This window comes from Rhinoderma darwinii, chromosome 1 (genome assembly GCF_050947455.1).
Source record: "Rhinoderma darwinii isolate aRhiDar2 chromosome 1, aRhiDar2.hap1, whole genome shotgun sequence".
Classification (NCBI taxonomy): Eukaryota; Metazoa; Chordata; class Amphibia; order Anura; family Rhinodermatidae; genus Rhinoderma; species Rhinoderma darwinii.
Window position 1 is genome coordinate 342275175 of NC_134687.1, and position 26225 is coordinate 342301399.

The 26225-nt window shown below is 42.9% G+C and overlaps 1 protein-coding gene across 2 annotated transcripts in view; it reads left to right on the plus strand.

The window, feature by feature from the left end:
• Positions 1 to 24114, plus strand: part of NIPSNAP3A (nipsnap homolog 3A) — a 51834-nt gene extending 27720 nt beyond the window's left edge. For both annotated transcript variants that reach the window (XM_075825984.1, XM_075825995.1), the window contains exons 4-6: positions 811 to 960; positions 19570 to 19656; positions 23860 to 24114. In XM_075825984.1, coding sequence (XP_075682099.1) covers positions 811 to 960; positions 19570 to 19656; positions 23860 to 23936 — 314 coding nt within the window. In that variant the 3' untranslated portion in view covers positions 23937 to 24114. The remainder of the gene's footprint in view (positions 1 to 810; positions 961 to 19569; positions 19657 to 23859) is intronic.
• The last annotated feature ends 2111 nt before the right edge of the window (positions 24115 to 26225 follow it).

Below are 26225 nucleotides of genomic sequence, written 5' to 3' on the forward strand. Positions count from 1 at the left end.
GCCAATAATGATATGTTTTTTTTAAATCAAATATTTTTTATTGAACGTTTTCAACAAATACATGAACGGAATCGCCCTCTCTAACTAGCTGCTTTAATAGGGTTATACACATATAAAAGGGAACCACTTTACCCACACAAAATGGATCCCTACATTGACCCAGTCAAAACCACACAAAAGTGCAAGCATAGTGCAGCAAAGGAGAGCCAATACATTATAGACCAGGTAAAACATGAGCACAAAACGTACATGGTACAAGAAGGGCTGTAGATTGAAACTTGAGTAAAGAGAGGTATACAGGCCAGGACTAGGGGGGACGGGGGGACGACCAACCCCAACACGTGTTTTGCACGTAGCTTCTTCCGGGGGCTATACCAAGGGAGGAAGGGGATTAGAATATATATCAGTATAGGTGTTATATGACTAAATGGGAGTCCGAGCCTGGGAGGGAGTTGGACCTGAACCAGTGGAAATTACAAATTCTGGTGGGTGAGATTTGAGGACTTTTGGTTTTAGTTCTCTATTATTTACCAATGGATGTCTACACAATAGGGAAGTTATTTTTCTGTATGTCCCATGACTTTTGTTTGTAGGTTCTTAAATTCGGGCATCATCCCTCTATTATTGTATCATATCATATTATTTTTATTTTTTTGTTTCTATTACCAAACCTGACGACCATGTTGGTCATTGATGCAATTGTCTTATGTTACTGTATTTTTCTTTTCAAAGTCAATAAAAACTCAGTGAATACTAAAAAGGCAAATTATCGAAGATGTACTAAATGATTCTGTGTTTTCTTTACGCTAGGTGTCTATGAGATGGTCTCCTTTCAGTTTAAGCCTGGAGGGCCAGCAGTTTGGGGTGAATCATTTCAAGCTGCTATTTCTACTCATGTTAATACTGGCTACACAAAACTTGTTGGTGTTTTTAACGTTGAATATGGATTACTTAACCAAGGTAAATATATAAGGATACCTTCTCTAAAGTGCTCAGGATCACACCGCCTATGATGAGGCAAGGGGAGCATATAATTCCAGGTGGTCTACTATGGCTGATATTACTAATGTGCCCTGTTGTGTCTAGCTCAATGGGCACTGCCATGTGGCTGACACAATTGTATGGGCAGAACTGTGGATTTTTTTTAACTGTGCTGGTACTACTATTTGTCCTATGTTATATTCAGTACTGGATTTTCATGTACGTGGGGGCTAAGGGCATTGAACGCTTGGTGTCTTAGACCACATCCCTAATTAAAACAACAAACCCCTCCACTTTTGGTATTCAGTAGTAAGAACTACGAACGTTTTGTAAAAACCAAACTGCTACCAGATTTGGCCTTAGATGTCATTTGTAGTCAACCATGATAGGCATAGCACAGCCATGCCATTAAATTAGTGCGGCTTTACCTCCAGAAATAGCAATTGTAGCAGTGTTCACCCTCTCCCTAAAGTTTTACAGTAGTATTCACCCATCTTAGTTCCGGCTGTCAGTGGTGTAGCTATAGGGGTCTCAGTGGCCGCACCACGTCTATCGTCTATTCAAAGTTATTATAGAAACTGGGGCCTTTGTAATAAACTACATGGGACCCTGTTACTATAGTAACAGTATACTTACCCTCCTCGTTCCCGAGCGCAGCGCTTCTCCAGATGTCTTTCAGCGTCATGACGTCACGACACTATATGCGCCGTGCACAACGTCGTGACGCTGGATGGCATTAGGACTTGTGCTGCATCAGGAGCTGAAGAGGAGGGTAAGTATAAGATTACTGTCTGCTGGGGCCCTGTATCTAAACCTACCACATGGTAGGCTTACATACAGGGCCCAGCAGAGATGGTCACATGTGACGGATGCCATACAGTTACATCCGTCACCCATAGGTTACCAGGCCTAACTCACATCTGCGTTGGAGGCTCGTTAGGGCCCTCTGTCATGGATTATGCTGAAAATACTGGAAACAATAGTGCAGCAGGCTGCACTATTGTTTCCGCTAAAACCACAGACACCCCGACAAGTCATTGGGTTTCCGTCGGGCTCTGGTTGTTCTGTTGCTCTAATGCAGCAGAACAATGGAATGCCAAAAGCCGATGTGAACAGGGCCTTACCTGGTTACTAGTGTCGTGGAAGTCAATGGCTCAAAATATATTAGACTGAAATTTAGACGAGTATTCCAACAGACACTCACACCAGGCACTTTATCCAGCATCCTAATCAGTAGATATCATACCGATATATATCGAGAGAGGAGAAATAACACCCAGATGCTGCTGGTATGCTCAAAATACTCCTCTGGAGGTTTATTGCCAAACTCAATTATAATAATATCATTCAAATGGGGTGTAGACTTCAGGTTAACCAATCAGAAGCAATGTGACAACTCTTATTCAGCCAATAGCAGACCATAAGAATATTTAAAATACATAATTCTAATTCTTCATTAAATGCTGACATCAGGTAACACCTGGAGACCAGCATATAATGGGCAGTTGTTAGTGGTTTGTTCTTATGGGGGAATTTGTTGCAATAATGAGAAATAGTTGCACTTTATGTCTGGGCGTTCAGCCAACCTGCTGCAATGGGTTATGAAGGCCATATTATAAGACATTTCTTTGAATTATATAGAGGAAAGTTCATTGCAAAATCAAGAATACATATTTTAGTAATTCGGCATACTGCTTGATGATTCATAATGTAATTTCATACAGAGAATATAAGCAAATAAACCATCCTTCACACTAGTGATCATTCACCTACTTTTGAAAGTAGGTGAATGACTGCTAATAACTCCTATCACAGGGACTCCTTTGTATCTGAAGGAGTTCCCGCACTAAGCTTTTTTTTTTAGTGGCGCATGTGCCAAAATTCTGGTGCATCTCGGGTTGATCCTGCGCCCCTTACAATCATCAGTAAGCTAATCATTGACTGCTCTAAGCTGTCATTGGTTAGTTTACATCACGTGGTGCCCGGATACCTCCGTTCATTGTCCTACTTTTAAAAGTAGGCCAATGACCCGGGGATAACCTGGGACTACATGATGTAACATAACCAATGACAGCTTAGAGCTGGCACCGCTTCGTTAACTTGTAGAAGATATTCCACAGCCCTCACTTGTTTAGATACTTTCCACTTAAATCTTAAAGAAGAGATGCAAATTCCATGTCCAGAAATCCCATCCAGACAAACGACTAGTATACAAAACTTGAGGACAGTATCAACATGGCAAAAATATAATTGTGTTTATTAACACATCCAAGTATATCAATAAAGCTACGTTTCGGCTCTGCAGGAGCCTTTCTCAAGCATAAAATACATATGAAAAATGTGGGCTATAAATATGCTACCCATAGGGGAGTACGTCCAATCCTAAGGTAGTATTACAAACACTCCTTCAGAGCACATGTGTGACTTGTAAGAGTAATACATATTGCATAAATCAAGTGCAAAACACTGTGTACTTATAGTCCATGTTGTAGGATGTCGCTGCTGCACTCTAAGACACATCTGCCTCGGCGTTCACAATTAGTTACTACGCAGCAGCCATCTTGACTGCTGGCTAGAGCCCTTACTGTGTAACTGCGCCTGTGCAACAGGATGACATGCGATGTTGGCATTCGGTCGATTTTCAACCCCTTCTGCCAATCGCTGAGCTCAAAAGCCGCATGGAGCTATACATTATAACTATCTCCCACTACCGTAATATTCAACAGAACCATCGTCTAACGATGGTCTTCTAATAACAAGCAGGTACTTCATTTTATATATGGAATTAGTAATAAACCTCAGACTGTAGAGTCAGTAAGTCGATTGGGAGGAATAAAATATATAAATCTAACCCTACTAATATGGAGACAAACGTGTTACAAATAGAAAGCTTGAAAGAGAGATCATAATATATTTATTAATGGGAGATGCAATAGTTGTAACTACTATGTTGCTAACAACTTATGGTAGCATACTTTCAACCACTAGGTGGTGATCATAGATCACCTTAGAGTGGAATATGCAAAAAAAAACGATCTTGGTACTAAATCTTACCCGTGAATGTGTTTTTAAATGGATCTCATCTTATCAAACTTAAAATATAGGTCATCTATCTTTCTTGTTTTGTGATTTAGATAGATAAAAGTAATAATTGAGAAATGACTAGTCTAACGAAGGATTATAATGACGCCATAAAATATCCATAATCTTTTTATTTTAATTGTTTACAATACATGGTCACTGTATGAGACCAATATGCGGAATAATTCTCATTGTTGAAATGGGTCAATGAGTGCTTCATGAGCAGTCTGGTCAAAGTGGAGCAGCATCCCGACATCCTCAAACATGGGTAGACTATTTATAGAAAAAAATGAATACAGACAAATTAATAAAAACATACTTACCGATTCTATATACCCATTAAAAAACGAAAGCGTTTAAGCAGCAAGAATTGAATCTAAGCATAGGTGCCTAAAGCATATTCCAAATTAAGACCCTTAGATTGCAAACTGTCTAACTGAAATATCCATTTTAATTCCCTTACGTGGTCTATCACTCTGAATCTCAATTGATTGAGTGTCCAGATTCTATAAAGCGTTTCGCCACTAGCAGGTCTATCTGTTTTCTCCATATGGTACTCTTGTGTTTATTAATACGATCCCTTACCTCATGGGTAGTTTCACCCACATAAACTATACCACATGGGCAGGTAATAATGTAAACCACAAAACTAGTGGCACATGTGAATCTGCAGGGTATATTGAATTTCTACCCGTAAATGGATGTGAGAAGTTTGAACCTTTGAGAAAACTACCGCAACAGGAGCAACCCAGGCAAGGAAAATTACCTTTTTTGGGAGTGTTCAGATATGTCTGTGCAGGACCTTTTCGATCCCTCTATATCCGAACGCACTAGAAAATCACCCAGATTTTTACTACGTCGATGGGACATAATTGGCGGTTGATCGAGAGATGGTACATTAGGACAACTGCTTTTGATCAAAGACCAAATTTTTCTGATCTCTTGTTCAAATTGTCGACTCATGGGACCATATGTAGAAACAAATGATATTCTGTCTGTGTTTGTATCTTTCTCTTTATTCCTTCTAGCAAGAAGTATATCACGATTCATATTTCTAACTGTATGTCTGTGTTCGGAAACTAATCCAGTAGGATACCCTCTTTCCAAGAACTTCTTGCACCTTGTGTCTAATCTCGCATCTAGTATTTCCTCATTGTCCACTATCCGCCTGACCCGGAGTTATTGACTCCGTGGTAGGGACTCCACCATCCTTCTTGGATGACTACTTTGAAAGTGCAACATACTATTTTAATCTATTGCCTTCACATAGATATCTGATCTCCGTTTGTCTCCTCTGTAAATTGTTGTATCCAAAAGTTGGATGTTATACTCAGACCAACATAGTGTAAATTGTAACTCAATGTACTTGCTATTTAATTTCTGATGGAACAAATTTAACTCATCCAGTGTGCCTTGCCATATTACAAACACATCATCGATGTATCTTAGCCAGCATCGGACATGTCTCCAGTATTTAGAGGCATACACAAACCTGTCCTCAAATGCAGTCATATAGATGTTAGCGTATGTGGGGGCCACATTGGACCCCATGGCTGTGCCACGGAGCTGTAAATAGAAGTAGTCTCCAAAAAAAAATAATTGTTCCTGAGGACGAACTCCAACAGCTCCAGGATCAGGTGTGTACACCCCGGGGACATGTCCGAGCTGGCCAAAGCCTGTGTAACTGCTGATAGACACTTGTCATGCTCTATCGATGTATATAGGGAGACTAAAGCTAGGGAGGCCAAAATGATCTTAACACTGCCTTCTATGGTCTTAAGCTTATTAAGAAAATCTGTAGTATCCTGAACAAAGGATCTAGTATTTATAGCAAACAACCTCAATATATATATTTTTTCTTTATCAAGATTTTTATTTTGAAAAAAAATTAACAGCATATAAAACATTGTACAACATTGCCAAAAAATTTGCACACAGTACAAAATACTAATTTTCACAGTATATGAACAGTATATGAAATGCATGAACATCAATGGGAGGTAACCTCCCAGCCATCTAAAGTAAGTATGAATCAAAATACTGTGGTACTAACTGTACCATATTCACATAAAGATAGTGCAATAAACATGGGGACCAGGCCCCAGTGAAGTAAGAGTTGGTACGTATAAGTGCCATAAATATAATATAACACCAACACAAGACACCAGACAACAAAGGGAAACACAGACAGACATAGCGCATGGAGTAAGATCACAGAAGTTGCCCAGAACCTTCCATCCAGCCAGAGAGGTAGATCAGTACCACCCCGGAATCCAGACCACACTGCCCAAGTTTGGACGAAGAGCACAGACTTGCCCCTGTCAGCGGACAGCAATTCCTCCATCCTCATAATCCCGTTCACCTCTGTTACCCATTCCGTCAAAGAAGGAACAGTATGAGACTTCCAGTGACGAGGTATCACCGTTCTCGCCGCAGTCAGGAAATGCCTAAAGACACCTCTTTTGAGGTGTGGGAGTGATCCAGGAACCATGGAGAGTAATCCAATAGAAGCCGAGGTCAGCACCTCCGTGTGAAAGAGCTTGTTACCCAAGTCAAAAATCTTTCCCCAGAAGGGACGTATCCTGGGACAGTCCCACCAAATATGCAACATGGTTCTAGGAGCCTCCCCACACCTCCAACAATCAGCAGACACATCAGGAAATATCCTATGCAACAAAGCAGGACAACGATACCACCGGGTGAGTATTTTGTAGTTTTTTTCTTGAGCAAAACAAGACGTTGGTAGTTTGTGAGCTAAAAGGAAAGAAGTACACCATTCCTTTTCCAAATGTTGAACCCCCATTTCCTCGTCCCATGCAATAGTGAAGGACAGTTGAGAGAAAGAGAATTTGGGTAAAAGAATCCCATGTAAATAGGACAAGACATGAGAGGGAGCAGTAGATAAAGATAAATAATGTTCCAAAGGAGTCTTGTCCTGTAAAAACACCAGACAGTCTCCCATGGAAGAAAGATAGGAACGCAACTGTAAGTATGACCACCAGGTTGATCGTCTCCCTGGGCAGGCCCCAGAGACAGCATTCATTGATAAAATGGCACCGTCAGGAGTAAGGGTCTCAGCCAGATATCCACCCTCTCCCAACAGAGGAATGTATCAACACCCACCGCCGGAGGGAAGGAGGGGTTGTCAAAGAGAGGAGCCAGAGGACCCGGGCGATGAACAAGGCCTGCAGCACCAAAGATTCGCTCCCAGACTGCAAGAAACTGACGTGTGAGGAAAGGCAAAGATAGCATGTGGCGCTGCAGGACAGTCAACCACGGCAGAGAGGATAATCCAAGAGGAGACATATCTCTTTCGATGCGCACCCATTGCTTACCTGTTTCCGAGCTGAACCAATCCACTACCCTCATAATCAATGCAGCTTGATGGTAACGTTTAAAGTCTGGGAGACCCGCGCCCCCATCTACTTTTGGACGACTAAGGACAGCAAAACGAATACGAGGCTTAGAGGAGCCCCACACAAATTTAGTTATGGCCCTGTGTAAGGTCTTAAAAAAGCCCGATGGTACTACAATAGGGACGGTCTGGAAGAGGTATAAAAATTTGGGCAAAATATCAATTTTGACCGCGTTGATACGCCCAAATCATGACATACGGTTCCCACCATACTCTGCCAATTCCTTCAGAGTACGCTGCAGAATAGGCGTGTAATTCAAGGCAAACAGGTCTGCCTGTTGCGTGGGAACATGTACCCCCAGATATTTTAAGGACGTAGTTTGCCATTTGAATGGGAAAACCTGAGCGAGATGGGCAGCCAGAGGAGCATCAAGAGATATATTCAAGGCCTCAGATTTAGAGTAATTAACTTTAAAATTACTTAGATGACCAAAACGCTCAAATTCCTCAGTCAAAGATGGCAAAGAAATCATGGGAGTTGTAATGTACACAAGGAGATCGTCTGCATAAAGCGCCAGTTTATGATGCTGTGATCCAACACGTACACCCTGAACATTAGGATTGCTCCGCAGTGCCACGGCCAGGTGTTCTATGACCAGAACATATAATAGAGGCGAGAGTGGGCACCCCTGTCTCGTGCCATTAGCAATAGGCAAGGAATCAGATAGGAGTCCATTAACACGAACCCGAGCCGTAGGTCTATGGTATAACGCCATTATCCTATCCAACATAGTAGTGCCAAGGCCAACCTGCGCCAGGACACTGCGGAGGAACACCCAGTGCACTCTGTCAAAAGCCTTTTCGGCATCCACCGAGAGTAAGCACATCGGTATCTTACGGGATTGGCAGTATGAAGTTAAAAGGAGAGTTTTGTTAGTGTTATCCCGCGCTTCCCGACCGCGTACGAACCTCACCTGATCATCCAATATCAAGCCAGGCAACAACGGCGACAAACGAGAGGCAAGCAGCTTCGGAAAAAGTTTAAAATCTACATTAATTAGTGAAATGGGTCTGAAGTTAGCGCAAGATGTTGGATCCTTGCCTGGCTTTGGTAAAAGGGTGATGTGAGCCTCGAGGGACTGGAGCGCAAAGGAACACAAGGAAGACACAGAATTAAAGACTTTCATCAAAAAGGGAGCCAGTTGAGCCTTAAATGTTTTATAGAATTTGTTGTTAAACCCATCGGGCCCTGGACTCTTGCCCAACGGTGAGTCTCCAATAGCACGCTCCACTTCTGATTCTACAAAATCTTCCTAGAGCCCGAAGCCTCCCCAACTTCCAAAGACGGCAACGCAGTATTGTGCACATAATGATCGATTTTATCCCGCAACGCCTCAGCCTGCATATCATGAAATTGACCTTTAATATTATATAAGGCCGAATAATAATGTCTAAAGCAATCAATAATACCCGCCGGGTCATGAACCTCGCTGCCCGAGGGAGATAGAATTTTAGGGATGTAGGACGCTTGTGTACGGCGATGCAATATCCGCGCCAAAGACCTACCACACTTGTCCGCAAATTCGTAGGAGTGCTTCCTCATCCGATCCCTGAACCGAGCGTGGGACTGATCTATGAGGGAGCGTAAGGATTCTCTCGCTGTAGTAAGATCCGCAAAAACCTGTGAAGATGGAATCCGTTTATGACATAATTCCAAGTCCAGAATCTGAGTCAGGAGACGCGCAATAGTTACCCCTTTCTCTCGCTTCAAACGTGCCCCGTGTTGTATTAGGACTCCTCTAATGACACATTTCAGTGCCTCCCACTGGAGTGGCAAGGGAGTAGGGTCATGCTCATGGACCTCGAGAAAACCGGAAAGCGAGTCCTTAAGGGCCGACACACTGTATCCCGTAATAGATTATCGTTAAGTTTCCAAGACTGAAAATTCGGAACCGAGTCAGGAAACGTAAGAGTCAGAAACACCGGGGCATGATCTGACCAGATCATGGGACCCACATTAGTAGTAGGATGCCAGGTAAGCAAATGGTGACTAATCAAAAAAGCGTCTATCCGACTGTACATATTATGCAATGGGGAGAAGTAAGTATACTCTCTTACCTGAGGGTGCAGAATCCTCCACACGTCAATCAATTGCTTGGAATGCATCACAGTCTTTAGTGCCCCCAAGTGCGATTTAGGAACAGTAGACCAGCCCGAGGAGGTATCAAGCCTGGAATCAAAAGTCAGATTAAGGTCTCCTCCCACAATTAAAACGCCCTCGGTGAACTCTTCCAATTTCTTCAAAAACAACCGCCCCACTCTAGCCTGGTCCTGATTGGGGAGGTACAAGTTCGCCAGGGTAAAAATCTTATTGCGTATGGACAATTTGAGAAAAACATACCGACCTCCTTGGTCAACCAAAACATCAATGAGTTTATGAGAGAGTGACTTGTGGAGACATATACTAGCCCCCTTGGACTTGGATTCCGGGTTGGCACTGTGAAACCAAGTCGGAAAATATCGATTTGTAAATTGTGGCGTATGGCCCACCTGGAAGTGAGTCTCCTGTAGGAACAAAATCTGTACTCGCTCTTTGTGCATGTTATATAAAATTTGCGAGCGTTTTTCCGGGACATTAAGCCCCCTAGCATTAAAGGTACAGACTTTCAATTGCGCCATCACTACCTCCCACCAGAGGAGCACACAAATAAAATGCGCTAAAGCAGTGGTGAATAGAACAAGACAGACAAGGAAGGGAGACACGACAACAAAGACAGACGAACGGACGAAATAATCACCCACTCCTTGAGCTACTCAAGGAGAAACAATCTAATAGACACCGGAGTCAACCAGTGAGTCCCTAAGAGGAGAAGTGTCAGGACAAGGACTAGCCAGTGCCCCGCACCCCCCAACCCGGCAATATTACAATAAAGCAAATAATGATATAACATAAAAGAAAGGAAAGGAAAACCAGGGCACTTAGCATGATACCCTATAGTAGTGAGACAAAGGTATGCAGCATTAGTATAGACCTAAAGATACCTCAGTAGAGAACACTCCTGGATACATTCAACGTCATCATAAATGCATATACAGGTTAGCAATACATGGAATTTATAGAAATATTAAGCATTCACATTTGTAGAGCATTAACAGCAATCAACCTACACCAATTAACTATCAGATCTCCTGCAACAAGCACTTATAACGAGAGGCAGACCCAGAGAGCAATGACTATAAGAAACACAGAATGCAATTGCTTCAGATGAGGAACACAAGAGCCGTAGCATTGAACTCTGACAACAGGCCGCGAGGAGACATAGGAAGGATATCATATCGGCACAGCGGGGCGACCCTCATGACGCCGCCTAGGAGAAGCAGGAGAACGACCTCGCCTGCGCGACCACTGACGCAGCGGTGGGACGGGAACATAAGGCCAAGGTAGGGAGACTCGAGGCAAACGGAGAGCAGCGCAGAAGTCCGGAACATCCCCTGGGTCCCGAACAATCAGCAGTGTCCCGTCCCTCCGAACCTGCAGCTGGAAGGGGTGACCCCAGGAATAAGAGATCTCGTGTTCTCTCAAGACGTCCAGCAAAGGACGAAGCACTCTGCGCTTATCCAGAGTCATCCTGGATAAATCAGATAGCAGCTGGATCTTGACCCCCTGTAATAAAACCTCGCCTTTATCTCGGGCCTTCCTCATTATCTGCTCCTTGAGAGAAAAGAAATGGACCCGGCATAGCACATCTCTAGGCCTATCAGGATCTGGGTTCCGAGGGCCCAGGGTCCTGTGGGCTCTATCCAGCTCCAGAGGGTCATCAGCAGGGCGCCCCAATAAGGTGTTAAATAGAGACTGTAAAGCAGGGATGAGCTGACCCGGAGAGATATCCTCAGGAATGCCCCGAAGCCGAATATTATTGCGGCGATTCCGATTCTCTCGATCCTCGGCAAGGTTAAATAACGCATGAATCTGATGAGAGTGTTGATCCAATCGGTCGGCATGAGAAACTTGCTGTTGTGAGATAACGGAAACCTCGCTTTCCATACGCTGCACTTGATCGGACAATTGGGATAGATTGGTGGTAAAAGACTGTATCTCCGACTTGTACGTCGTCTCAAGACGGTTGACATAATGCTCCATGTCCTGCTTAGTGGGTAATGCTGATAACTGTCGTCTCAGGCCCAGTAAATCATCCCCTAGGACAGTAGGAGAGGTAGAAGGCAGCAATGCAGGCCCCAGCACATGAGGGGAGGATGATGGAGAGACCCGGCCGCCATGACAGGCACCACGTGGCGAGCAGTCCCACGCAGGCAGCGCCATCACAGCCCTAGAAGAGCTCGGTGTTACCCCATCCAGCCGGGAGGGAATCTGCCCATACGAACCGGATCGCGAGGAGAAGGTACTAATGGTACCTGATGCAGCAGCGCCAGACGCAGATGATATCCCCTCTGGAAGCAAGGTCCCGGTGCCATCTCGTCTCTCCTCCATCGGCGCCATCTTAGAAGATGTTCCAGCAGCAACGTCGGTCAAAAATCGCTGGATGGAGCCGGCTGCAGACATCTGCCGAGTGCAATAAGGAGTCCCCGTGGAGGCCTTGGATTTCCTGACCATTAGGCAAGTAGATGGATGCTTTTTAATGAGCTTATGATCGGGTTAGAGGAGTGCAGGAACGGAGCTCTCAACCAGCACGTCTGGTCAGCGCCATGTCCAAGCCACGCCTCCACGACCTCAATATTTGATCTAAAAAGATTGCTACATGGTTGAAGAGGGATTCCCGGCCCGATACAATCGGACGGCCTGGTGGATCGATCAGGCTTTTATGAACCTTGGGTAAGGTGTACAGAATAGGTATAATTGGGGATGGAAAAACTAGATAATCAGCTAGGGCTTCATCCACAACACCATCTAACCTAGCTTCCTCTATCAGCAGCCTAAGTTCACAATTAAATTTAGAAGTAGGGTCTATTGACATTTTTTCATATGCATTCCTGTCCATTAACTGTCGGTGTACCTCTCTGACATATCTCTGTCCATCACTACCAGGGCTCCCCTTTTATCCGCCCTTTTGATGGTGATGGACTTGTTCGTAAACAATTCAGAGAGTATTTGCCGATCTTCTCCAGTGACATTGGGTCTCACGGAGTATGACATTTCCATGTTCCTCAATTTTTTTAAACTCCTGTGGAGTAAATTTAATATATGTCTCAATGCAATGGTTATCTTGTGGCAGTTGAAACTTGCTCTTGACATCACCACTCTGTTATGATAGCTTCTTGTGTCACATCAGGAGAGCCAATGTCACTGGAGAAACTATATCAATCTCAATCTGCGAAAAAGATCAAGTTCGATTTGGAACCACTTAGTATTAGAAATAGGACAAAATGATAGCCCACTAGACAAAATATTGATTTGTACCTGGGATAAAGAGAGCGAAGAAATGTTAATCACAAGATCTAATTCAGGGGTTTCTTGCCCAAATATCTGATCTGTCTGGTATATTTTTTTTCTTGTGTATTCCGCTGATGCTTCCAACCGCCTCTTCTGGTCTTGTAATTAATTCTACAGGGCAGACCTCCTCTTTGTCCAGAAAAGGTTGTCTGTTGATGCTTGAATTGTCCGTGGATTCTGATTCAGCTGTTGTGAGCCCAAAGTTACCTCTGGGCTTACGTCCGGATTGTCCTCTGGGTTGCGCCCTTCTTCCTCCTCGTGCTGTGGAATAGTTGGTGGTTTAATGTTGGGGAACATAATGTCCTTGCCAATTGAAAACTCTCCCATTGTTGTAATCTTCTGTATCTCTGAACCATTTGATTCTTTTGGTGTGTCCTATGTCTTTGCAGAATTTGTCTAGAAGCTGGTTTGCTCTCTCTTTATATGCAATCCAATCTTGATTGGTAAGAATACTAATCAGCTGTTGCTCCAGACCTTTGATAATTAAATCACAATTCTTCTTTTCTTCACTGAGAAACTCAATATTCAATAATATTATATCAAAGGAGTGGTTTTTTTTAAATGCTCTCAAACCTGCTGCAAAGTTGCGTGTTAGGAAGCCGATTTGGCCTTAAATGTGGTTGAAGCCGAGAAGCGAGAGTGTAAATATGCAAATCAAGGGAGGTAAAGTGTTTTCTCTCTCCTTCACATTTCCTTTTAAGCCTCTCAAGAGAAGGAATTTTCAGGAATGTTCCATCATTATCAGCCAAAATTCTTACCGTTTCCTCTTCCGTATAGGAAAATATATTGGGATTGTCATGGGGTGCCAAAGGTGTATCCGAAATAGTTGTGGTTTGTTCGAAAATCTGTGGTGCACGTAGGTTGGGATTATATTCAATTGTAGAAAATATTCTACAGCACTCACTTGTTCAGAAATTTTCCACTTAAATCTTGAAGAAGAAATGCAAATTCCATGTCCAGAAATCCCATCCAGACAAACGACTAGTATACAAAACTTGAGGACAGTATCAATATGGCAAAAATATAATTGTGTTTATTAACACATCCCAAGTATATTAATAAAGCTACGTTTCGGCTCAGCAGGAGCCTTTCTCAAGCATAAAATACATATGAAAAATGTGGGCTATAAATATGCCACCCATAGGAGGTGAGGACATCGGTAGATGATGGTTCTTTTGAATATTACTGCCATGGGAGATAGTTATAATGTATAGCTCCATACGTCTTTTGAGCTCAGTGATTGGCAGACAGGGTTGCTAGGTGACCGAATGCCAACATCGCATGTCATCCTGTTGCACATGCGCAGTTACACAGTAAGGGCTCTAGCCAGCAGTCACGTGCTCTGAAGGAGTGTTTGTAATACTACCTTAGGATTGGATGTACTTACCTATGGGTGGCATATTTATAGCCCACATTTTTCATATGTATTTTATGCTTGAGAAAGGCTCCTGTGGAGTCGAAATGTAGCTTTGATACACTTGGGATGTGTTAATAAATACAATTATATTTTTGCCATATTGATGCTGTACTCAAGTATTGTATACTGCTTCGTTTTTACAGAGGCAGTTGTTGGACTACATCGGATTTGAGGACTACTTAGATGATGGCGTGTTTTTTATTTTCGATAAAATGGTTAACGAGGGTTGAACAAAATTGGAAAAATCGATGTGGGGTCCGCCCATTTTTCATAACCAACAAGATACAAAGTAGCAGCAGACTAGCATTACCAGGGTGGGAAGGGCACGGTTTCTGGCCTTTCCCAGCCTAGTAGTACCAGCCTGCGGCCGCCCCAGTCCGTGTCGTCGCTACAGATGGTTGGATACTGGATCGCACCCTACTCCTCCCAGTACCCCTGGTGGCGGTGGGTAACGGGGTAAAAATGGGGGTTAGTGCTAGCCTTTTCAACGGCTAACATTAAGCCTCACCTTAGTAATAGATGCTGTCAATCAGCCAGCGCCCATTACTAAAGCAGTAGTAATAAAGTTTAAAAAAATTACAAAGACATAGAAAAATTATTGTATTGAAATAAAAAAGAACCCATTCGTTAACTATTTTATTGGGAATAAAAAAAACGCGGTCATCTAAGTAGTCCAATAAACGAACCTGTAAAAAAACACAAACGCACAGAAAAAATTAGTAACACGTAAAAAAGCAAAACCATTATTATACTTCTTCTGGTTCCAGCACTGAAGCCGCAATGTAAGCGAGCTGGGCCCTATATCTAAGCCTATCATATGTGATCAAGTCTGCTGAGCCACTGTATCTAATTCCATCCATCGCTATAGGGGTCGTAGTGCTATAGATATGCTTTTTTTTTTTTTTTTTAGAGGGGCATATGTATGAGGCCTGTTGCCCCTGACTTTTTAAGACCTTAGCAACACCCCTGGTTCCACCCAACCTATATTTATGCTTTGTTTTTAACCTGTACGTCCGGGGGAAAATAAATTTAATTATTTTAAACCTTTTTATTTCCTTTTTTTTTTTTTTCTTCACTTTATTTGTTTCCCGACTTACTTACATCCGGTCTTCGATCTGACAGATTCACAAACTGTACTGATTGTTACAATGTACATGTACTTAAATAACAACTCCCCTCTTTGAACGAGGGCGTATTTCTGATGTGACAATATGTTCACACGTGTGTTTGTGCTGAACTGTCGTTAAACAATATATTGCTGTATTATGTGTCTCCATCATATTTCCGGAAATCACAGGTGTTAAGACCTGTGATCTCTCTTTGATTACACAGACCGGATATAAACTTCGGGAGCCTGCACTAGCATTCACTACATGCCATGATTAAGGACACAAGTGGTGTCTGAAACGCGTAGGCCATATCCCCTCTCTCTTTCCCTCTCTCCCCCCCCTCTTTGAAAAAAATAGAACATGTCCTATTTTCTTCCGTTTTCATGGATCCCGCCATAGACTCAAGTCTATGGGGATCCGTGAAAACGGGACCCGCACGTGGGCAACTCGGACGTGAAAAACTGCAATTTTTCTTGTCCGTTTCCCCACGTTTGTCTGAATAAGGCCTAAGAATAATAGTCACTGTCAGAGTATTACACTGAAATCACAGGGCCCCATCGCAAAACCGTATGGACATCCCCTGCCACTGAGAGCTTTGACAAAAAAAATTAATTTAATGTTCACTGTAAATTCATAATAGATTTTTATAGGTGGTCGGAACTCAGTTTTTTTCGACATAGGGGAAGCTCTTTGAATACCTGACGCACAGTGCGAGTGGTGTGCCACGATCTCTCCTGTGTGCACAGTGGCGTAACTACCGCGGTTGAGGCTGCTACGGGCACGCGGCTTGAGGGGACCCGTGCCGCCAGTCAACACGCCCCCCATATGCCCGTAGGCGTCGCTAGCACCGGAGGGGGCCCCGGTGCTAGCGACCGCCAAATACATGCATTATCGCTGAATGGCCGGGCATGTTCTGTGCCCTACCATTCAGCGTCTTACAATGACGCTGATTGGTGGGGCAAAATGACCTGCCCCGCCAATCAGCGTCTTTCAACGACGCTAGCGGCGCGATGACTTTATCGCGCCGCTTCCGTGCTTGAAAGGCGCTGATTGACGGTGCAAGTCATTCTGCACCGCCAATCAGCGTCATTGAACGACGCGTCGTTCAGCTCTAGCAGACCTGCTCAGATGAAAGCAGATCTGCATTGCCATCGGACGGCGCAGGAACAGGATCATGTGAGTATGTAAAGTTGTGGGTTATTTTTTCTCTAATAAAACTGAGTGGCATTATCTATAGTGTGGGCTCTATCTACAGGGGGGGTCGTCTATATGTGAGCCACTATATACAGCGGGGGTCCATATGTGGGGCACTATAAACAGGGGTGGTCTATATGTGGGCCACTATATACTGGGGGGGTCTATATGTGAGACGCTATACAGGGGTGGGCTTCATGTAGAGCACGATCTATAGGGGAGCTATTTTTAGGGCACTTTCTATAGGGGTGGGCTATATGTGGGACACTATAAGGGTTGGTTACCTGTGGGGCACGGTCTACAGGGGTGCTATATGTAGGGCACTGTCTACAGGGGTGGGCTGTATGTGGGACACTGTATACAGGGGGAGCTATATGTGAGACACTATCTACAGAGGTGGGCTATACGTGGAGCACTATCGATAGGGGAAGCTATATGTAGGGCAGCACGGTGGCTCAGCGGTTAGCACTATTGCCTTGCAGCTCTGGAGTCCATATGTGGGCACAGAGGCTCTATGGGGATCTATCTACAGGGGGCTGTGTGTGTGTGTGTGTGTGTGTGTGTGTGTGTGTGTGTGTGTGTGTGTGTGTGTGTGTGTGTGTGTGTGTGTGTGACAGTGTATGGTACTATTATAGTTAGAGGTGCAGTGTATGGCGCTTTATTATATTTAGAGGTGTTGAGAATTTTAACTTCGTGTATAGGTGCAGAAATGTTTTAAAAGTGAGAAGCTGAAGACATCTGAGCAGAAAACGGCAGAAATGGGTCATGGCCGGTAGAAATCCATCATAGAGGTCTGGACCAGAGGGAGATGAAAAGAACAAGAATCTGAGACGTCACCGGTGAGTCACTTAATGTAAATGTTTATTCTGCCTCTAATCAGTACTGTAGTCACTGTATAATCTGCAGCGAGATGATGGTGGTATGATTTTTTTTTTGGGTGAAACCGCATTTCAGCATATCCTCCCCATTGTTCGGGCCATGCTGGGAGCTGTAGTTTTACGCCATACAAACTTATACGGCAGGGTTTGCGCTAAATTGAGCTGTACTTGTTCTGGTGTTGTGTATATGTACTGAGCTTGGTCCTGGTGTTGTATATGTATACTGAGCTTTGTTCTGGTGCTGTATATACGTATGAGATTTGTTTTGGTGCTGTATATATGTAATGAGCTTGGTTCTGGGGAAGTATATATGTACTGAGGTTTTCTTGTGCTGTATTTCTGTACTGAGGTTGGTGCTGTAAATATGTATGGGCTTGGTACTGTGGATGTATATATGTATAAGCTTTATTCTAGCGCTGTATATGTACTGAGCTCGGTTCTGGGGATGTGTGTGTGTGTGTGTATGTGTGTGTGTGTGTGTGTGTATATATATATATATATATATATATATGTATTGAGCTTGGTTCTGGAGCCGTATATGTCAGAGCTTGGTTCTGGATCTGTAATTATATAGGATATATTTATAATAATAAAATTGCAGGGCAGATGGAATTGTTCTCAATTCATTGTATATTTCATGGGAACCTGTTTGGTAGTTTTAACCCCTTGAACCGCCACCATGGGGTAATACATGACCTGACAATGTTTCCAAACATTCCCTTGTATGTTTTTTTTCAGATGCAGCAAAATCTTTAAAATCCACATTTAAAACGGCGCACACTATATAAGCTAATTAATCATTAAAGGGTCATGAGGCGGTGCCGCTATCCTGAAGAGTCACATAGTCCTGCCTCCAAACCCACCTTTCCATGTTTGAGTGACATCTCCCTGGCTCATACAACTTTCTCGGATGTGCCATTGCCTTGTGGCACAATACACAAAGGGGGGCTGTTTGGCACTATACACAAAGGGGAGCTGTGTGGCACTATATACAAGGGGGAGCTGTGTGGCACCATACACATGGGGGAACTGCATGGCACTATTTTCAAGGGGGAGGGCTGTGGCTCTATCTACAGGGGGCTGAGTGTGGTGCAATCTACTAAGGGGGGGCTGTGTGGCACTATATACAAGGGAGGGGGGCTGTGTGGCACCATATACAGTGGGAGCTGTATAGCACTATATACAGTGGGGGCTTTATGGCAATATCTGCAGGGGGTCTGTATGGCACAAGGGGGAGGTGGGGGTGCGATCTACAAATGGGGTGTGACACGGTCTATAGGCGGGGCTATATAGCACTGTCTACAGAGGGGCTGTATGGCACATTCTATAGGGGCACTATTTATAAGGGGGGCTGCTTGTGGCACTCGGGGGGAGGGGGGGTGTCAAGAGTTTGCTATGGGGCCCAGTCTTTCAGCATCTCCATGCTCGGACCCCCACCAATCCAAACTTCTGACATGTCAGAAGTTTGTCGAACATTTAGCTACACTTTAAATGTATACGTCCTAAGCTTTTCAATAGCTTTCACAATGTTCATCGGATGCCGTAATAGCCTATGACAGATGCCTGTGGTGCGTGTCTAAGATTACCCACACAGGTTGCACTTTTGTTGCAGATTTTTTGCAGATTTTTATGCAGCCAAATCTGCATGTTACCTGCGGATTTTGCTGCTGATTTACAGCGGATTTCGCTGCTTCTACATTAAAAAGGGCGAAATTCGTTGTGATCTTCCCTAACGAGACAAATATACTGCAGATTTGAAAATCTACAGCATACCCTTATATCCCACCGGGAAAAACATTTCCTGCCTGTGGATGAGATTTGTTCAAATATCCTCCACATGGCTGGCACTAGAATCTGCTGCGGATTCTTCACACGAAAAATCTGCTACATTACCATCCCATGTGTAGGGGACCTTACGGTGGCATCCATCACCTATAGGCTATAATGGTATCAGTTTAACGTGTAAGTAAAAAAGGTTCATTCGTTACAACCTACCTTTGATGTTAATGCACTGATCTTCTTTGAACTGTATTGTTACTGTATTTTTACTTGTGAAATATGTTGTTTACCTCTTGATAGAACAATTGTGTTCTATGTGTACTCAGTTCATGTCTTGTGGTGGAATGAGAATCCTGACACTCGGGCTGCAGGGAGACATTGGGCTCACGAAGATCCCAGGGTTGTGGCAGCAGGTAAATCAATAAGATTATGATGTGTAAATTTATATGTTGTGGATTTATTGGCTAGCCTACATTTGAAAAGATCATGTGTGTATTAAAAAGTTTTAAGCAGAATAAAGAATATAAAATCTTCCACTATGTCCAGATTAGACAATCATGGCTGCTTTCTTCCAGAAAACGCACCACACCTGCCATTGGTTGTGTTATATATGTTGCAGCTCAGCTCTGTTAAATGGGGTTGAGCTGCAATATCACACACAACCTGTTGATGGCTGTGGCACTGTTTTTGGAAGAAAGCACCCATGTTTTTCTAAACCTGTACAACCCCTTTAAGAGAATACATGAATAAACAGCCTTTTAACAGTAATTATAGTAAGGCAGTAATTGAAAGGCTGTCTGTGAAATGTGTATTTTGTATACTACAGAAAAGACCAATCTAGGTGAACCTCAGTCTATTAAAGGTGCTCCCTTTAATTTGCGGTTTTTGCAGCGGAATCGCAGCAATTCTGCTGCAAAAGTCGCAACACTTGGCTCTTTGTTGCGGGGTTTACCTTCCCATTGAATTTAATGGGGAAAATCCTGCAACACAAGAGCAGCGATTCCGCAGCATAAATTGACATGCTGCGGATTAAAGAATGGCGGATTTTTTCCGCTGTGTGTGGATGAGATTTGTTCAAATTTCATCCACCTAGTTGCTACTGTATTATGCTGCGGATTTTCTGCAACGAATTCCGTTGTGGAAAATCCACAGTGTATACTCTTGTGTGTGTTCCTACCCTTACTCTTTTAGGGTTGTTTTATACATACTGACTCAGAGGTACATCCATTAGTGGGTCTAGCATATATTGTGATCCGAAATGTAGCCCCTTTCTTAGTGAGTTATTTGTTTGTTTTGTAAGTGATTATGACTTGAGGCTAATGACCCTTTTACACAGGCCAAAGATCTGGTGAACGAGCATTCGAACGAACACTAGTTTCCGATCATTGCTAAGTATAAACAGGGTAGTGATCAGCCGACAAACTATCAAAAAAAAGCTTTTTTTTTCGGATGATCAGATCCTTTATGCGGCCAGAAAATTGGTCACTTTTCGACTTCACATCTCCTTGCATAGATGAGGAATGCGCTGCCAACAAGATGCAATTGTATGAGGGCGAACGATTATATTAACGATGGTTTGTGCACATACATTCCATTTTAAATGGATAAAAAGAGCACTGATTGACCTGCTGTATTGTCGATTGCCGCTCTATCTGCCCGTTTAAAAGGGTCTTTATTGTGGAAATGTTAAGGCCATGTTTACCAGTGGCAGATTTATTGCGGACTAAGTACAGTTCAATGCACATGAAAGTTTTACAATGATGAAGGACATCAATGCAAAGGGGCAAATCCATAGCAAAATGTAATACATGCGGACTTGCAGCCATATCACGCCGCAGGTTCAGCTTCGCCAGTCCCGTAAATGTACTGTGCGCGAAGGGGTTTTAAGTCCCCCCTAAAGGTTTTTTCTGACCTTTTTACGGGTAAGTTATAAAAAAAAATAAACGTGTCGAAAAAGTAAATGACAAAAATCCTAATAAATAATACAAAATTAAATCTAATAAGCCCCCCCCCCCCCCCCCCCCAACAAAAATAAAATAAAAATTCACACAAATACTTCTAGCAATATCAAATAATTTGTCTTTTAAAAATGGTATAAAGAAATAAAGGCAAATGTTACATACAATGCATTCGGAAAGTCTTCAGGCCCTTTCAATTTTTTTCACATTTTGTTAGGTTGAGGCCTTGTGCTAAAGCTTTTCCCCATCATTCTGCACTCAATACCCATAATGACAAAGTGAAAACAGAATATTAGTAATCTTTGCTAATTTATTGAAAAGGAAAAACTAAAATATTACATTGACATAAGTATTCAGACCTTTTAACAGCCTCCAGTCTTCTTAGGTATGATGCCACCAGGTTTGCACACTTAGATTCGGGGGATTTCCTGCCATTCTTCTCTGCCTATCCTTTCAAGCTTTGTCAGGTTGGATGGGGACCGTCGGCTGACAGCCATTTTCAGAACACTGAGGTGTTGTCTTGGCTGTGTGCTTAGGGTCATTATCTTGTTGGAAGGTTAACCTTCGGCCCAGTCTTAGGTCCAGAGCACTCTGGATCAGGTTTTCATTAAGAGTATCTCTGTACTTTGCTCCATTCATCTTTCCCTTAACCCTGACCAATCTTCCTGTCCCATCCGCTGAAAACACCCCCACAGCATGATGCTGCCCCCACCATGCTTCACTGTAGGGAGGGTATTGAGCAGGTGATGAGAAGTGCCTGGTTTCTTCCAGACATGACGCTTAGAATTGAGGCCAAAAAGTTCAATCTTGGTTTCATCAGACCACAGAATCTTGTTTCTCAGAGTCTGAGAGTCCTTAAGGTGCTTTTTTGCAAACTCCAGGCGGCTTTCATGTGTATTTTACTGAGAGGCTTCTGACTGGCCACTCTGCCATAAAGCCCAGATTGGTGGAGTGCCGCAGTGAGGGTTGACCTTCTGGAAGTTTCTCCCATCTGCACACAGGATCTTTGGAGCACAGCCAGAGTGACCATTGAGCTCTTGGTCACCTCTCTTACCAAGGCCCTTTTCCCCCAGTTATTTTGTTTGGTGGGGTGGCCAGCTCTAGGAAGAGTCCTGGTTGTTCCAAATTTCTTCCATTTAAGAATTATGGAGGCCACTGTGCTCGTGGGAACTTTCAGTGCAGAATTTATTATTTTTGTACCCTTCTACAGATCTTCCACACCATCCTGTCTCTCAGATCTACAGAAGGATCTTTCCTCCTCATTGCTTGGTTTTTGCTATGATATGCATTGTCAGCTGTGAGACCTTATATAGACAGGGGTCTGTCTTTTTCATGGCATTGGACATGATTTGGAATTTACCACAGGTGGACTCGAATCAAGGTGTAGAAACATTTCAAAGATTTAGAGAAATAGGAGGCCCCCAGAGCTAAATTTCAAGTGTCCTAGCAAAGGCTCTGAAAACTTATGTTCATGCAAAATGAGTTTTTTATTTTTAATAAATTTGCAAAAATTTCTACATTTCTTTTTTCACTTTGTCATTATGGGGTATTGAGTGCAGAATGATGGGGAAAAACTTGAATTTTTATTTATTTCAGCACAAGGCCTCAACATAACAAAAAGTGAAAAGGGTCTGAAGACTTTCCGAATGCATTGTAGAAAGTTGTTTACTGTTTATTCATTAAAACGTAAAAGTGCCTCCGATACTGAGGAAACTTTTTTTTTTGAGGAGGTGGACTGTCCCTTTTCATAGTCCCTTTGGGTAATCATCTATGTTAAAGAACACGTTAAAACAATGGGGAGCCCAAGAAGTAGTGCCCTGCCTGAAGGTTAGAGGGTCAGGCCTATCCACACAGCAGAATTAAAAATAAAATAAAAAAATAGAGCTACATTACTGGTCCTTCCAGGTGCCTACAATGCAGCTCTCTTTTACACCATATAATCAGACTGCACTATACGGGCATGGTAATTCCCAGCAAAATCGTGCAGGCATTGGCCAACCCAAGCGAGCAGAGGTTCAGCCGCATGCAGAAACGTAATGTGGAACCGTACCCTATTTAGATTTAGCCATCATTTACACGTGTATAAGGTTGTATTTTGATCAAGTTTTGTGAACATTTTCCTGGGTTCCCACAGTGCATAGTTGTTGCCAATTTTGCATGTTTATTTAAGCCAAAACCAGGAACTGAACCTAAACAGAAGAAATATATAAAGGAAGGCATTATAGGTCTGCTCTCCAGGATCCAACTCTGGTTTTGGCTTAAAAAAAAAATGCATGCAAATCCCACACTGTGGAAACATACCATTCAGACGTTGCAGTTGAACTGAGGTTAAAACCGCATGTGTCTTCACTGCAATCTGGTGCGTTTTTCTATGCGATTGCGGTTTACGCAAAAATACACAAACACTGTAAAAACGTAGGCAGTGTTTTGGAATTTGTTGGTTTTGCTCATGGAGTATAACTTTAGTGTGTGCTGTACTTTGCCCTTTATGCAAGGATAGCCATGTCTTAAAAATGCAGCTGATGAAAAGTAGCTATGTATGCGACCAGGTCTTTCCTCTACTCATTCCTGTTCTGAACACTGAAATGCAGCTGCTCTAAAAGTGCGTTATTCTACACGTGCTGTAAAACTTATGCTGTATTCTGCCTTATTTTTCAGTCCGAGAAAGCGCAAGATCTCTCGACTCACAGAGAAACTTGCTTCTGATTCCAGCACCGTTCTCTCCACTGAAGTAAATCCCACCATTCATCGTTGGACACGTTGCAACAGTCCGCCATAACACACCACTAATAATGAAGTCTTCAGACATGTTCACTTTTGAGTCTGTTCCTATCTTATTGCAGCTACGAAGGAAATATTTAATTGCTTTGTTTATATATTAAATACATTTTCTGTCTAATTCTTTAAAATTGATTACCGTGTGATAGCTTTTCTGTATGAAAATTATTATGAAATGAAGTAGATTTTTATAGTCGCTGATCTACACAAAGCTAACATTTCCAGGAATTTTATTTAGTCCAAGAAAAGGCTTTCTGTACTATGTATAAAAAACTGTAAAGAAATTAATTACAAATATAATTTTGCAAGTAAAGGTTTTATGAGTAAATCAAGCATCTGACTCATTGACAAGAATACTGGAGTGGATATACTGAATTAAAAGTGGTGCAAAGGAAAAGTGGGGTAGTTGCCCATGGCAACCTATCCGATTCCGCCTCATTTTTCAGAAGCCATTTGGAAAATGAAAGCAGAAACTTGATTGGTTTCCATAGCCAACTACTCCACTTTTCCTTTGCTTCAGTATATCTACACAGTAGTGTTAAAAAAAAAAAAAAAAATAGTCCAATATTAACCGGATAAATCAATGTTTTTGGAAGAAGTGATATTTCAAATGCCTTGAAAAACCTGAAAGATGTGGAAGGAAGCGGGGATCTACTGTTCGAATGGATCGAAGAATAGCCAAAATAGCAAAGGCTCAGCCAATGATCACCTCCAGAAAGATGAAAGCAGATGTGAAGTTACCAGTGAGTATTGCTACAAGCAGAAGACTGTTAAGTGAAGCCAAGTTACCAGCAAGAACTCCCCGCAAAGTCCTGTTGTGGAAAAAAACCCACGTCCTGAATAGGTTAAAATATGCCAAGGAACACATTGACTGGCCGAAAGAGAAATGGCGCAACACTTTGTGGACTTGTAAGGAGTGCAGGGACTGGTTTCTGTTGGAACCAGCCCTGAGACTGACAGGAAGGGAGAGTACAGAGAGGACTGGGTACTGAAGGGGACAGAGTCCTATGGTGTGGGAGAGATGAGGAAGGACTTTGATGAGGGCAGACCTGTATGGTAGGGAGATGAGGGAGGAGCTAAGATGACAGTTGAGACAGCAGGAAGCAGGGAGGGAGAAATGTTGAGGAGCAGAGAGACAGTTGGAAAGAAGTGCAACACCAGGGAGGTTTGGACACTATTAAAGGCAACAACATCAGAAGAAGAAATAAAAGCTATAGTGAGCGAACAACAATATCACCCTTATATTATATATAAGGCCCCTGCTCTGGAAATTAAACAATTAGGCCTTATTTACACGAACGTGGTTCACGTCCGTGATACGCGTGTGAAAATAACACGCATTGCGCGGACCTATGTAAGGCAATGGGGAGATTGATATTCCGTGTTTTTCACGCTGCGTGTGTCCGCTGCGTGTGTCCTATACTTGAGTGGTTTTTGCGCATCTCGCACCCATTGAAGCCAATGGGTGCGTGAAAATCACGTGGAGCACACGGACACACTTCGGTGTGCTGCACGTGATTCGCGCAACAGTAGATCAAGAAATGAAGGAAAAAATAAAACCACCTCGTTCATTTCTTTTTCTAAACCTCAAAAGCGCGTGTCATAAGGATGGCATATGCGCAAAAAAATCACGCAGCCACACACCAAACACTTATGACACACGGAACTGCAACGCGCAAAAAACGCACAAATTCGTGTGAATTTCGCCTTAGAAGAAAGTTGTCCATCTCTGAGACAAAAATGTATCCCAGTAATAAAAGGGACCATTCCCTCAGCAAATTAAATTTGGTGGCTCATAATACCGTGTCACAGAAGAGATACTCGAACATACCCCTAGAAAACTGGAGTTCACCACAGAGTAATAAACCCAACTATTCAACCCGCTGTATAAATTGGGGTCAAATCGTCCCTCAGTAAAGTGCATAGTCAGAGATCTTTACAATAATAAGGCTATTTTCAGAAGTTTTTGAAGCAACTCGCGTTTTTTACGGACGTTAATGGAGTCAATGAAAAACTGCTCCAAAAACTTCCCAAGAAGTGACATGCACTTCTTTTTTGCGGGTGTCTTTTTACGCGCCGTATTTTGATAGCGACACGTAAAATTAAGCCTCGTGGGAACAGAACACCGTAGAACCCATTGAAAGCAATGGGCAGATGTTTGTAGGCGTAATGGAGCCGTTTTTTCAGGCGTAATTCGAGGCATAAAACGCCCGAAGTACGTCTGAAAACACTGCGTGTGAACATAC